General features: G+C 38.1%; 1 protein-coding gene across 4 annotated transcripts in view; it reads left to right on the forward strand.

The window, feature by feature from the left end:
* Positions 1-14670, forward strand: part of EVC2 (EvC ciliary complex subunit 2) — a 69208-nt gene extending 54538 nt beyond the window's left edge. For all 4 annotated transcript variants that reach the window (XM_027891972.1, XM_027891970.1, XM_027891969.1 and 1 more), the window contains 6 exons: positions 2165-2392; positions 4556-4761; positions 6183-6270; positions 12731-12924; positions 13674-13775; positions 14255-14670. In XM_027891972.1, the coding sequence (XP_027747773.1) occupies positions 2165-2392; positions 4556-4761; positions 6183-6270; positions 12731-12924; positions 13674-13775; positions 14255-14528 (1092 nt within the window). In that variant the 3' untranslated portion in view covers positions 14529-14670. The remainder of the gene's footprint in view (positions 1-2164; positions 2393-4555; positions 4762-6182; positions 6271-12730; positions 12925-13673; positions 13776-14254) is intronic.
* Positions 14671-15360: the final 690 nt, after the last annotated feature.

Here is a 15360-nt window from a genome sequence, read left to right on the forward strand (position 1 = left end):
CTATCTCTTTTGCTTTTCAGTGTAAATATCTGCCTCCTGTGTTCCAAAATAACAACTTAGGTTTTAGCATCTTGGTTACCTTAATGCCAGTATGATTTCTTGAGTTCACTTCTCCCTCAAACTCAAATATTCATATGTTTATTTCTAACCCATATGCTTACTTATTATTTAGTGTCACACACCTGCTTTATTCCAGATTGATTTGTTAGGTTAACAGTAATGTTGAGAGACAGTGTCTGTCTTTAAGATGGACATTTGTTAAAAGTATCAAGAAAATTAATCTTGCTTGTACTTTGTATCTGTAGGATGATTGCTCACTTTTGATTTGTAATTGGCTTAATTCAAATTAGTAGGAAATATTTCCTGAAGGTATCCTCTATCATTTGCATTCAAGGATGTTCCAGGTGATGCAGTTGAGACTTTGGAGAATATCACATGAGCAGGAGAATATCACAAGCATATTTGGTTCCAAATAACATTTTAAATTTACCTCCATCTACTGGATAATAGAATTTGTATGATGTACAATCACTCTTAGCAGGTCTCTTATCAATAAAATTTCCAGAGATGGCATCATGTTACGTATTTATCAACTTTGGTATCTAAAAACTTGATGGAATTATCCTTAAAGTCTCCTTTAAAACTAATCATAGAGTCAATAATATATAATTGTGATTAACATGAATAGGAAGCTAATAAGGTTTTTAATATCTTTAGAGCCTGTAATTTCTATTTGTGCAAAGATATTCTGAGAGGCAGAATCAGGTCTTGTGCCAATGGGACGTCATACAGTGTCTAAGGACTACTACTGTGTTATAGTCCACACCTGCAGGGAACTTGGTCTTTATTTTATAGACTGTTAAAAAGGGGAAGATTAAGACTGCATGTATAAAGGTGTGCCATAGGATGCCTACCATGCTAAGGTGCTAACCATGTAGGTATCTCAGTTAAATAGCAGTGTTCGTCTCTGCCTGTTCTTTAAAGAGAGAGGCCAGACTTGATGGGCTCTTTTTGTGCTTTGCTTCATTGTACATGCAGAGTGTAGGGCAGCAGTTTGTATCAACCCAAGTAGTGGAGTTGGAGCTCTAATAGCTGCATGTGCTTTCTCTTTTTGTGTTTTCTGTCTCTTACAATCCAACTTTTGTTGAGTAACACAGGGAGAGAGAACAAAACCAAACTGGTAATTGTTTACTGTCTGATACCGAAGTTTTAATATGCAGTGTAGCCATCAGTGTCTAACCTAGACATACACCTTACCCATCAGTGGAAACCTGTTTTTTAGAGTACAAAACCTACTGAGGAGTACCTTTTCTTTTTCCTTAACTGTTTAGAGAGCTTAGAGTGGCAAGCTCAGATGGAAGCATCTAAAGAGGGTAATTGCAGCTGGCTCCTATCCATGCTGTCCCACAGAATAATGGTCACAGTGCAGTGTCACTGGCTGTCAGTGTCAGTGGTATAGCGTGGAGAGCTCATTGATCACATTGTATTTGATTGTCTGCTTGCCTGTGCTGGACTGGAATAGTTTCTGTGGATGTCCCATTACATGTGTGGCAGCAACATAGGTACTGACTTAAATCACTTTAATTTAATCCTGTTATTGGTTCAATCTGGTTTTAATCTGATTTGAAATCTGTTACCAGTACACTTTTGATTTATGGTTTAACTTTGTTTTATATTCGGGGGTTTTCGGTTATTTGCTCAAAGAGTAGTAAGTCGGATATCATTGGTCAGTGTTAACTGACACTTGCCAATTTAGAACTAAATACAGTCTTTCTATAAGTTTCATTTTTTTTCTAAATAGAAGAATGTATTTTACCCTCCTATTTAATCAATAGTACATGTTTATTTGTATTTTTAGTTTTGCCTTTTATTATAATAAAAATTATATAGACCCCCTGTTTTGGGTTAGTATTTAATATTAAAATTCTGACCATCCAAAAAGAAAGCCTGATCTCTTTACAGTATTTGACCTTACTATTTTTCTTTATTGATCACAATAATAGCTTGGAATTGAATGTTAAAAGCACTTCTTCAAACATAATAGCAGCATTGTTTTCTTTGCTGCTTTAATCCTGTTTGTTAATTACAGAGTAGTAAAACCATAAGTTTGCATGTAAGGTTTTCGGTTAATCTCTCTCTCTTTTGTGTTTTGGTATTTTTTTAGATTAAGAATGAGTTGCAGCTTGAAAAAGAGTGTCACCTGCGTGATCTGGAAAATAACCTTGGAGAGTATATTGCTTCTTTAGCCTTTCAAAAGACTGTTAAAAAATCCAAAATGCTGGAGCTTTATACTGCTATCATAAATGTGCAAGCTTTGCTCTTTGAACAACTGAGCGTATCAAAAACCCTGTCAAAATTGGAGTATGTTCAAATTTTAGAAGCACATAATCCTGTAAGTATTGTAGTTGTTAAAAAAAAATAAAATCCCATAAGGAAAAAAACAACTATTACAGTATCTTATTTTGATTTTGTTTTAACTGCTGTTTTGCAGCTTTTCGTGGCCCAGCCTCTAATTTCTGTGATGTGTACTTTCATGCTTTCAGTAAAAGACAGAAAGAGAAGGAAAGTCTTAGAGCCAGGGAAGATTGTGGATTATTATTATTATTAATTTTTATTATAATTGTGCACAGTCAGAGGGAGTAGTGTTTTGGTGGCTAATTAATATTTTATTGATTGCAAGGAAGACAGTTGAGAAGTCACTATGAGTGCTGACTGGTGTAGTAGATTGTTGTGACTGTGTTACAAAATTGTTCATGTTTAAGTGCTCTCCATACGTAAAATCCATAACCACATGCTTGAATCATCAAGTTTTTAGAGCTTATATATACAACCTTCTACCTGTCTATCTCCATCCAAGCACACTCATGCAGTTTAAATAGTGGAAACTTTGGAAAGACCTCTTCCCTTCACCATATTTATTACATACTTGATATGTGCCAATTTTCTAATCCTTTTTTAATACTTCAGTGCTCTGTATTCATAAGGACTTTTTTTTTCTACATCTGCTATTTGAAACCATCCAAGTGAGGCTTGGGAGAGCATTGGAGTAGAACAAACAAAATGGGTTTTGAAGAGAAAAACCTCTTTGCTAGAGGACATCATTAGGCAGCTATTGCTGTGAAAATTCCTGGTTAAATTTTAATGTGGTCATCTCCACAGAGTTTCTCGTAGAGTGGCAGTCAGAATGCTTATATGCCTCCAGTTTTGCTTAAATTTGTATTAAATCTGTGGGAAGCAGTGAAAGTTGTATGTAGATGGAATAATTTTATCTTTTATGCAGTAAGTGTGTAAGTCAGAGATGTACTTTTAACTTCTCTGTCCTTGAACAGGGGAAGAAAAAGGATTAAAGGAGGGGCAGAAGAGAGACCTAGAGTAGCTAATGCTGGATTCTTTATCCAATGGGCAAGAACTGAGCTAAGCCCTAATATATTTTTTTTCAGAGGTGCGGGGGGAATGATGGTATTTTAGACAATTGTTTACAGTCCCTGTTAGGCTTGGTTTACAGGGACTGTTTCCTGGTGATCAAACCACTCTCTCTTGCTATGTTATTGTCCACCTCCTTGGTCCCACTGACTAGCAAATTTAATCACCTGTTGCTTTAAAACAAATATATCAGATTACACAGGATTCCCTAATGGTGATGACATCAGTGATAGTTTTTGCCCATCAGTGAAACAAACATACCTGGCTATAGGTGAACTGGCTTCATCCCCTTACAGAAAACAGGGTTGGTGTTAGGAGAGTGGGTTTAAGCGTCAGTGTCAAGTCTTGGGAGCAGACACTTACTTAGAGATGGGGTGCTCCAGTGAATCTATAGTGTTAATACAGCTGATGAGGCAGAGGAATAGATTCAGCAATTTCCTCCAAGATACAGGTTAGGAAGTGGGGCACTGAGATAGAAGTTGACGTACAGCTTGAGGTGAGACAACAGTGACATTGAAAAACAGGAATATGAAGCCTTTCTTTGAATGTCTAGTTTGACTCTTTGACCAGAGAGAGATCTTTGGCAGGAGGGATCCAGTCCAGTCCATTTTAACCCTTTGATTTTCAGAGCACTGTATTTTAATTCTAACCTTAACACAATAAATGTGAATTACTGTCTTTTAAGTTCAGATCTCTTTGATATTAGCTGTTAATTCGATATAACTAAAACAAGTCAGTGTGAATTTTTCAGGCTGTTTCAGTGGTTCTATGCAGTTTATAGATAAATTCTATCGATGCCATTCCCTAGTTTGTCTCTCAACCATGATGGTACTATACTTTCTAGATGTCCTCTACAGCAGAAGGTTTCAGAGGGCATTGACTTTTAACACCATGAAAAATGAGTCATATTTTTCATCATTGTTCTGATATTCATGATGTGCCAGTCATGTTTACTGAAGCTGTGCAGTGAATTGGAAAGTGTAATGACTGCAAGTGGATGGGTAAAATGAGAAATGAATAAAGTAATACCAGAAAATCTGATACCATCATCTTTTTTTCTTCACTTCAAATGAAATTTGTTCTTTCAAGCTAAATTATAACTTTTTATCATCATGCCTTTTTCAACCTCTAGGAGATTGAAGAACTTGACAGGAAGCTGGAGTATGAGATGTTGCATAAGGACTCAGCGCAACAGCATCTGAGTAGGCAGAGGTGGATTCTGGATGGTTTGGGACTTTCAAGTGAAGCTGTGGAAACAAATGCAGAAAGACACATGACAGTTTTGCTAAGACAGGCCATGAATAAGTGTAGGCAATTTATAAATCTGTACCAGCAAAGGTAAGTTCTGCGGTCTCAGGTTTTACTATGTTGCTGCAGTCCTTATAGACCATAAAATATCATGGAGAAACAGCAGGCTAAATGTTCTGCTGTGTTGGGGAGGGACTCTTATGTTTGAACACTGCTGCCTTGTGCTGTGGCCCAGGGCATAACTGAGGAGTCTTAGGAATACTGAAATAAGAAACATGAAATAATAATAACTTAGTAACATATAGATTATGCTGTGTTGCATGGCAATCACCATTTCTTTACAGGCATAGTGGAGAAATAATGATGCTCCTTAGCAGCAAGGAGGTAAAGAATTTTAATCCAGTTGCTTTGTCTCCCAAGGAGATAGGTAGGCACTTGTGGGAAACCTGATCTGCTGGGGTCAGAGGGAGTAGCTGAGACAATTTAAATTGAATTTCGATCTCCATTGTCACACTGTAGACTGAATTCCTTGTCACACAATTATTTTTGATGGGATATGTAAACTGCTCTTCACTGGTATGCTCAATTTCACTTTTCCCTGGCCAGTTTTTAAGTAAAGATACCAGTGGCAAATAAAATGCTTCTTGGGAGATGTATAGAAATATCTGTCTTGTCATGAATGTTGCGTAACAAAGATGGATGATAATATGCAAAACTGCAGCCTATTGTATTACATTCGTTAGGGTTACAGGAAGTAGAGATGACATTTCCATGCATAAGTATTAAAAGCCTACCACATTTCAAGCTTCACGTAAGATCCTCAAAGGATTACATTACAAAGGATTACATTAGAAAAGAGTGTTTTCCATGAAATAATTGATATATTAAAAATGGCTATGATATTAGTAAGTCTGTTTTGACTCTGAAAAGGCTAAATCTCTGCTTAGTGTACATTAAGAACTTTTCTGTTGCAGAAGTAAAGAGTCATTAGAAGAGCAGATAGATCTCTGCAGTAGTACCCACAAGCCAGTAACCTATCAGTGAAGCCTTCAGAGAAACTGCAGTTAGTTTTTACCTGGAAACTTATGGGAAGAAACAAGTTTTGTACTTTTGTACATGTACAGATTTGTATATGTTGGCATCGTGATTTGGTCTAGAAACAAAAAAAAATTAGTAGTGAGGAAGTTAACTGTTTAATATTTAAACTTTCCATAAAGTTTCGTGATGAAACTTAAAGAAGAGCATGGGGACACGTTGAATCAAATCCCTTTTAAGCAGTTCCAGATTTGAATTGTGTGCCAGAGCATAGCGTTACATTCTGCTCTGATGTTTGCCTGGTGGCTCAGGGAAGAAGGGGGTAGAAGTTGGCATATTTTATGAATTATTCTGCTCACACAGCTTGGCTGGCAGAGAGATATGCTTCCCGAATGGATGGCTTTCAGATATTGTTTCCTATAATACAGTCATTGCACCTGGGAAGATTTCAATGTTAACTCTGTCTTTCACTTCAGCTTGAGAGATGAGCAATGGAATTGCGTGATGCTTGAAAATCTCCTGGAAAATATAGAGATGGATGCATTTTTGGCAATTTATAGTCAGGTAAGCGTGAAATTGAACAAAGCTTCCAAGTTTAAATTACAGCTGTATCTGGAAATCAGCTTTTCTTCTTTTTTGGGAACTGTTACAGATGTATTTGGAGTTACTATCTGCTAGTAGTTGCTGCCAGTTTGCAGCCTGTATTGTCAGTCACTTCAGTTAATTCTGACCTACTTTCAGCCTTTTGAAATTTACTGAGTTGTACTTCTATTTGTTCATTTGCAGATGCTTTCAGAGGGCTGTCCTGTTGTATTTCATTCTGTGGAGAACTGAAGTGCCTGATTTTCTGGTTGACAGGCAGATATACAGTCTGATTTTCATGTAATTATACCAGGATTTTGTTTAGGTTTTAATGAGTGTTAGGAGTGATTTGCATTGATTATGTTTCAAAATTAAATGATAAAAGGACTGCTAGTTAAATTTTTTAGTATCATTTCTTGTACTTGTTTTCAAAAAGAGCATCTCATCTTCAGGTAATTTACTGTCTGTTTGCTGCTTGTCAGTCTTACAAAAGGCCTTAACAATGAATCACTTGATTGACCCCAGTCAGGCCTTGGTTGACATATGTTTTCATCAGAAAAGGGCTCGGTGGTACAGCTTTTTGTATCCAAGTATCTTGCCTCCCAGAGATGAATGTGGTCACAGTCCCCTGTATCAAAAGTTGGGAGCTTCAGAGACCATCATATCAAGGACCACTTTAAGGATCTCTCAGCTTTTCCCATGTCTTTGTTTCTGCTCAGTTTTCTGAATTCTTTATTCTCTTCTGAGTTCAATGTCTATTTGAGGTCCGGTGTTCTCATGAAGAATTGGAGTGAGACTACTGTATATTATATCTGTGTTAGGAGATATACAGGGAAGGTAGCACGTTTTCAGATCCTTACTCTGATTTGGGTAAAGAATTTACATCAAGATCTCCTAACACTCCCAGGAGCATGATAATAATTTCATCCTCTGTCTCTCATGGGGACGCTCAGACTCCACTCAGAGCAGAGTCTTTCTGTGAGCCTTGCTGGAAAAGGTTTAACTCTGCGTACCAGTCAGTCTGATGGCTAAGATGCTGTCCTAGAATGGAATATCTTACTTTCTACTAATTGATTCAATCAGGCAAAGTGGGAGTTTGTAGTTCATCCTAGCACTTTTCCATCCAAAACCTCTTTTAGTGTGTCTAGCAGAGTGTAACATTTGAAGGTGAGGAGGTCATGACCAGTATTACCACCCCACCACTTTTAAAGCCAAGCTGCGTTTACCCTAAGAGTTTACTGGTGTTATTTTCCTCTTTGATTTCTTGCTGATCTTCCTGTTGCAATTGTTTTTTTCCAATCAGTTTGCTACCCTGTTGGCCTTGACAGTTGGTATATTGTAAGCAGATGTGGCTGTCAGGAGCTGCTGAATTCTGTCTTAGCCTTCAGTTCCTTCTCAGTGTTTTCTACCATGGCCTCCTGCACATAGAGCTTCTGATGTTTTATTGGGATTTCACAGAAATAGCATTCTGCTGACACTGCTAAAAATTCTGCTGCAGGCTTTTGTGGGTTGCTTTTGATGTAAATATTCACATTATGGTGATTTTTAATCTGGTTATTTCTTTGAAACTTTAAACTCTGTATGTATTCATTCTGTTGTGGAATGGTGGTGTGGGCAGAGTCGGTTTTTCAGAGATGTATTAAATGAGGCTTTATTTGCCCATTTGAAGTTGCTCAAGATTTCAGGTTTTGTTGTTTGGTTGTTTTTTGGTTTGGATTTTTTTTTTTAATAAAATGGGTAAGGAGTTAACAGGTTTTGAAAGGTCATTTAGACTTCGCTGATTTTTCACTGTACTACTGTGACTTAAGTCCTCAGTCTTGGTGGACCAAGTCTTCTTAATTATTTTTATACTCTTGGGACCTTTCAGGTTTCCTTTCAGGTAGTTGTAGAGAGCAATAAGGTTCCCCCAGAGCCTTCTTTTATTCCATCTAAACAACTCCAGCTTCCCCAGCCTCTCTTCATAAGGCTTTTATTCCATTCCCTTCACCAGCTCCATTGCCCTTCTTTGGACTCTCTCCAGCACCTCAGTGTCTTCTTCTCATGAGGGGAACAAAAAGCATTCAAGGTCCTTTTCTGCTGGGCACCTTTCCAGACCCTTCCCCCAGCCTTGTAGCACTGCTTGGGGTTGTTGTGACCCAAGGGCAGGACCTGGCTCTTGGCCTTGTTGAACTTCATACAATTTGCCTCAGCCCATCGATCCAGCCTTTCCAGATCCCTGTGCAGAGCCTTCCTGCCCTCCAGCAGATCAACACTCCTACCCAACTTGGTGTCATCTGCGAACTGACAGAGGGTGCACTCAGTCCCCTTGTCCAGATCATTGATAAAGATATTAAACAGGAATGGCCCCAGTACGGAGCCCTGGGGGACACCCCTGGTGACCGGCCACCAGCTGGATTCAACTCCATTCACCACCACTCTCTGACCTGGACATCTGACCGTTTTTGCCCAGCAAACAGTGCACCTGTCCAAGCTATGAGCAGCCAGTTTCTCCAGGAGAATGCTGTGAGAAGTGATGTCAAAGGCTTTACTAAGGTCCAGGGAGACACATTCACAGCCTTTCCCTAATCCACTAAGTGGGTCCCCTGGTCGCAGGACCTGTGTTTCATAAATCCGTGTTGGCTGGGCCTGATCCCCTGGTTGTCCTGCAAGTGCTGTGTAATTCCACTCAAGATGATCTGTTCCATGACCTTCCCCAGCACTGAGGTCAGGCTGATAGGGCTGTAGTTCTCCCGATCCTCCCTCCAGCCCTTCTGGGCTGATGGGTGTCACATTTGGTGACCTCCAGTCAACTGGGACCCCTCCAGTTATCCAGGACTGCTGGTAAATGATGGAATATACTTCAGTGAGTACTTGTGCCAGTTCTCTCAGTCCCCTTGGTTGGATCTTATCTGGCCCCATAGGTTTGTGGGTGTCTTAAGTGGCACAGCAGGTCATTGATCATTTCCCTTGGATCGTAATTTGTCTTCCCGTCACACTTTTTAAGTTTCTTTGACTCAGATATATTGTGAAAGATCTTCTCAACAACATGGCATGTATTCTGCAAATTGAGAGTTTTAAGTCATTGTTTTGCAGATTATGTATGGATACAAACAGAATATGTCATAATTTTCACAGTACCCAGTCATCTTCACACATAGTAGGTGAACAATGACCCTTAGTAACTATAGGTCTTGACAGGTTGAAGGCAGAGATTTAAAAGCATTGCTGTCACTTCACTGCACTTGAAAAACTGGATGCACTGCTCAGTGTATAGTGGGGTGCTGTGCTTTATGTTTTGTTAATAAGATTCCCTGAAGAAATAATTTACTTGTGTAAATATGCATTAAATATACCGTTGGGGGGGGATTGTGTTTATATTTATTAATATAAAGTGTAGCCCAGAGAGATCCTGCGTCATACTGAATTGAAATTCCGTAAAACCCATAAATGTTTGTCCTGCAGATATATAAAACAAAATTTCTGTTCTCAGCAAGTATAATAGTATAATAACTCCAACTGTAATTCCAAACCTGACTACTCTTAATTCCACTGTAAAGAAATAAATCCCTAGTAGAATATTAATTTATTAAGGCTCACAGTGTAACACATTCCTAATTTTGGATGTACTTATCCTGTGACCTGATGGTGGAAATCAAATTTTAAATCTTTTTTCTCCCCTGTTTTCTTGCAATTTAAAGAACACCTTACGCTGGCAATTATTAGGAAACTATCTTTTTTTAAAGAGGATTTTCCACTTCAGACTAGTGGAAAAGAGACAGAGCTGTGAACAGAGCCCTCTCTGAAAAAAAACAGGGAAGTTTTACTTTCCTGCATTTCATGTTTCAGCTTACATCCGTATCAAGGCAGATCTAGGTCGATAAGATATTTGCTTGAATGAAAGCAAGTTCAGGATCATAAGCCTCTGGCTGAGATGTTACTTTTGAATAAGCTTGTAGCTATAGCCCCAGGTACACTGGTTGCATTTTAGATACAACAGATGATGCAGGCAGACTGTCATGTGGAAACAGCACGGGAAGCTTGAAACACAGCATGGTTCAAGTTTATTGATTCTTGCATTAGTTGTTTAATTACACATTGCTCAGTCCAAATACCTAAAAGCAATTCTGCTGTTTGTAAACTACAATTCATTCCTGGGTTTGTTTTGTCTGAATTCAGAGAATACAGATGAGTCTGCACAAGTAGCACTTGTATCCATTTGATATTACAAAAAAGTGAGTTCCTGATCTCTGTGGTATTTTATGTGAAGAATCAAACTCATCCCACATTGGAGGGCTTTTAGTCTGACCAGTGTGACCATTCCTGTGTTTGGATGCACATTCAGTTCCCATTTCTGCAAGCTGGTCTGGGTAACTGGGAGCATCTGAAAGTGCTGCTCAGTGCTGGTGCATGTTCAGGCACCAGCTCTCCCTTTGCTGTATGGTGGGCACCTGTGCCGCTTTTGGGATTGTTGACAGCATTGTGGTACCTTGCAGAATTGCTCAGTTGTTAATTCTGCTGTGTTAGAAAAGTATCAAGGGTTGCCTGTCAGTCTCTTGGTGCAGAAAGGTAAGGGTCAGAGAAAAGAGGAAACTGGTAAGAGTGAAGCAGTACTAAAGCCATGATGTTTCAATCGTCCATGTATAAGTTACTGAGTTAAAGATCCTGAGACCATATAGCCAAAAAGGGCAGAAGAGGTCACAGAGATCTGTCACGTTTATTTGCACTTAATGTTGGTTTTTGTAAGTTTCTAGAACAGTTTTTAAAGACCAAAAGTACAACACAGTCTGTAAACAACTATAGAAATTAGACTTAGGTGTCAGTAGGTGCTCTTATTTACATTCCTCTTCAGAGAAGAATCAAATAATTTCTTCCTCTGATTAGTCTTAACAGACATGTCTTTGGTGTCCAACTTTGGTGCATGTTTAGGCTGAAAATAGTGGACATTTTAAGAACTGCACCAATTTACTTATCTCTCATCAGTCTTAGGATTTTGTCTTGTTAATTCTGTAATCTCAGTGGTTTCCATGGAAAACCTGTAACAGCGCTGAAGAGCCCAAGAAATTTTGGGAAGTGGCTAGTTTTCCTACATTTTGGAGAGGAGTTCTCTGCTTGGAGAATGAATATGGGAAAAGGAGGTTTATTGATTTCTTTATTTTGTATGGCCATCTAAATGTTGGTTAAGACTGCCTGGTTGGTGATGCTTTATTCCTTTCAAAGAATAAGGTTCACTTAACACAGGGATGATCTTCTGGGTACATTCACTCCGCTGAAAACTTGTCATGCAAAAAAGAGGCAGGGTTTATACATTTGCTGTGATATTTTGAATCCACTGTGGACAAAGAAACCGGCTGTCTCCCTGTATGTGGGACCTTGTAAGTTTTCTGTGTGACAGGGGCTTTGTAGTCATCTCCTCCACTAATGCTTATGGGAGGGTCTGCAGAGTGGTGATGACTCGGCTGTCGTGAGTCATCCTGAGTGTTTGGCACATCTTACCCAACTTCAGCTACCTGAGATATATGATTTGAATAGACAACAGCAGCTTTTTTTCTGTCGTTCTTTGAGACATTTAACTTGCTGTAATTTGCTCTACTCTTTTCTTTTCATGTAGTTCCCAATATACTGTAGACTTTTCATATTTGATACACGAGAGATCCACAGAAACAGCCCAGGGGACACATTATTTTTGACAACAGAGCAGAAAATAGCAATAGGATTTTGGTGCTTGGAGGAGGACAGGAAATGTGACTGGCTAAGTGTCCAGGGAACAACTGATTTTGAACTCGGTGTATTTGAACAGTGTATGAATGAATATGCATTACTACTGACCTTTGGGCCAAAACAGAGGACATTTGGAAATAAAAAAACACCACCAAAACAAAACCAGATGTTTCCTTTACCTCTTAACAAATATTACAAGCTGTTCTCTGAGCTTATCACAGAATCCAGTGTTGAGAGAAGCTGAACAATGAAGTGATCAACCATAACAACATGTAAATGTTGTCATTAGGTTTTAAAGACTATTCCCCCTCCCCCCCAATTTTACAGACCAAGGAATGACATATTGCTTCCTCATTATCTTGAAAGGATTTCTTTATAATAGTAGAATCAATAAATTACTAAGCCTTAGATGTTAAACTATGGTTGCGCTGTGATTTTTCAGAGTGGGGAGCATTGAGTACATGCCGTAAGCAAATATGGCAAAATCAACTAGTTATTTAACATTTACATTGCCTATATCCCAAATGAAATGGAAAACCATGATATACTTGGGTCAGATACATTTGGGTAGAAACAGTGAACATGGCACTGTGACCACTTAACACCAAAACTGTCACTACTAAAATGATTTTCAGTAATATTTTTTGTTTCTGTAATCAATAGTTACTTAATGATAGTAATTAAAATTGGATAAAATTTATTTTCAATGCTAAATTTATCTATCTTATACTCATTAATTCTCCAGGAGCTCCGTCTGGCAGGTTATTTAGCTAAACTGACGAGGGTGCCAATGGGGATGTTGCACAGGGTCCTGAACTGGTTGCTGCCCTCCAGCTCTCAAAGCGAGGTTCTTTCTGTCCTCGATTCCATCAGTAAATACTCAGATGGTGGTGTTGATAGTGACAGTAATGCAGATGAGTCTGGCAACTGTAAGAAAAGGTAAGTGTGATGCTTTCTGGTAGGCCATTGCAAGACAAGATTACTGCTTTACATGTACTTGTATTTGCTGGACAAGGAGATTGACAGCAATAGAGAAAATCACAAGTGCCTAAGTTTTCTTTTGAAGTATTTTGTGGGGTAAAAGTACTTTGAAACTACTGCCTTATTTTGTGAAATATTTTAAATATAATAAATTGATTGATAAACAGTTAATAAATATTGCAGGTTCATTAATTAAACAGTTTTAGATAGAATTATAGATCTTGTTCTGATAATTTTCTTTCTGTTGACTGAATTGGAATTTGTTAAAATATTTTCCATCCACTTTTTGTATTTATAATATTCATAGCAAGCCAATTTTTAGGTGTCTGTAGCTCCTGAAGATAATATAAGGGAGGTCCTGCTTTCTAGCAGTGGAAGTTTCAACCTTGTGGATGCCTGTCCCTTTGTAGTTCATTACTGAAGTCCCAAGTGCTCACTTTTTTCCCTTTAGTCAGAGAGACTGAGCCCTCTAGTTGGCAGATTGTGGGTTGTCAAGGAGCAGATAGGGGTCCTTCGGACCATGCCCTGAGGTGTGATCTTAGCTGATTTAAATGACATGGCAGGACAGCAAAAATACTTGAACATTCTTACTGACTGTATCTATGGTATTACTGTCATGGGTTTGGAAGCTAAAGTCAGAAAGCAGAGAAAAATGTGTATATTTTGGGATTTGCTGCTGGGAATCTATTTCTCTCCTTCTCCTCCAGGAAGAACCAAGAGTTGTGGCAAGCATGGGAGAAAAAAGTAAGGCAAGATCTGATAAACAGAAGTTTAGAGAAGATCCCTCCTCTAAAAAAGAGGAAAGACAGGTAAGGAGAAACTGGAAGAAACATATATGGGCTGTTTGGTTTACAGTTTATTTATTTTCCAAAGAGTCTTCTTACAGCTGTAAGAAATCAGAACGTAAGTTCATAAATATGCATTTTCTAACACTTTTCTGATGTTTGGTGCTTGTGTTTCCTACAACATGTTTACACAAGCAAGTATAGTAAATACCTAAAAAGATGTTTCTGTACATATCCATAAAATTCTCAAATTTTTCACATACACTTCTCATCTTTCCTATGTTTATTTATTATTAGGTTACCTTTCCTTTTGGAATTTTTTATCTCATAAAATAATATGTAAATTATTGGGGATTGCAATGAAAATTGCAATTCTCTGTGTTGAAATATGATTTTCTTTAGCTTCCAAAGTCACCATTTCTATGTCAGGATATGATATGAGAATTTATGCTTTTTTTGCCCTGGTTCTAATTTTTCAATTCAATTTTCTTTTATTAATATAGCTTGATAAAGAAGAAGCAATGTGCTCTCTTGGAAAAAACAGCATTCATTCATCTTGGATGTTCACCTACACATCCTCCTATGGAACAGTCTGATCCACCTGTTTCTGTGAACACTGCAACTAATGAAGCCATAGAGTTGTTAGAGACAGGGGAGAAGATATTTTTGTTTCGTGAGCCAAGTGATCCAGTACCTACTTTGCATAATTCTCCAAGGAAAAAGAAAAAGAACTTTCTTAATTCTAAAAAGGCTGCTCGTGCAAACGTGGACTTATGAGGGCAACTTCCATTTTAAGTATCAATTAGGAAAGAGGTAGTTATTTAAGATTTGGTAAAATAATGAGGAAGAATGAAGTGCGTGGTTCAAATAACATGTGTTGTTTTAATCTGATTTGTCTGACATTGGAAATAGCTGTCATTTTAGAATGGCACAGACAGTCTCACATTGGCCCTTTTAGCCATCAGCACGCTTGTAGCAAGCGTGGGTAGAGCCCCTCTCAAATCTTCGTTCACAAAGCCTAGCCATGATGAGAATGGCACAGTTAGTGATGTGCATTGTGCATTTTTTAATTCTTGTCAGCATTTCATGCACTAGATGAAATATGGGTGTTTTATGATGCATATTCCGGCAGGCAGGATTCAGTGTTCCTTCAGTACATTTTGGTCATTTTTGCACTGATTTTACTGTGTCTGTATTTTCATAATTTATATAGAAAGGTTATTTATTATATAACATAGGTACTGATTTACTACTCTTGTATTTATATACTTTTGTAATAAGCTACAGTATAGCAGATGACGGGATGAAACACAAGTCCTTTGTTCTCTGATTTTATTCTAGCTAATTTGCTGTTTAATATTGTGTTCTTAATGGGCTTTGAATGTTACTTTTGCAGTCTGTTCTACACTGATATGAGGTAGTTCAGATTTTCAGCATTTACTTATGTACTTAGCCTTATATCCTGGAGTAACTTCAGATTCTCACTGTTGTTTCTAAACTTAACTTCAGTTGAACTCTGAATGTGACTACAGTTCAAAACTGTGTTAAATATTTACAGCCTGCTGCAGTCTTTTCCTTGGTGCACCAGGATCACCACATTTCCCCAGCA

This window comes from Empidonax traillii, unplaced genomic scaffold, assembly GCF_003031625.1.
Source record: "Empidonax traillii isolate 1590-97213 ecotype Southwest subspecies unplaced genomic scaffold, ASM303162v1 scaffold336:size770142, whole genome shotgun sequence".
NCBI classification, from domain to species: domain Eukaryota; kingdom Metazoa; phylum Chordata; class Aves; order Passeriformes; family Tyrannidae; genus Empidonax; species Empidonax traillii.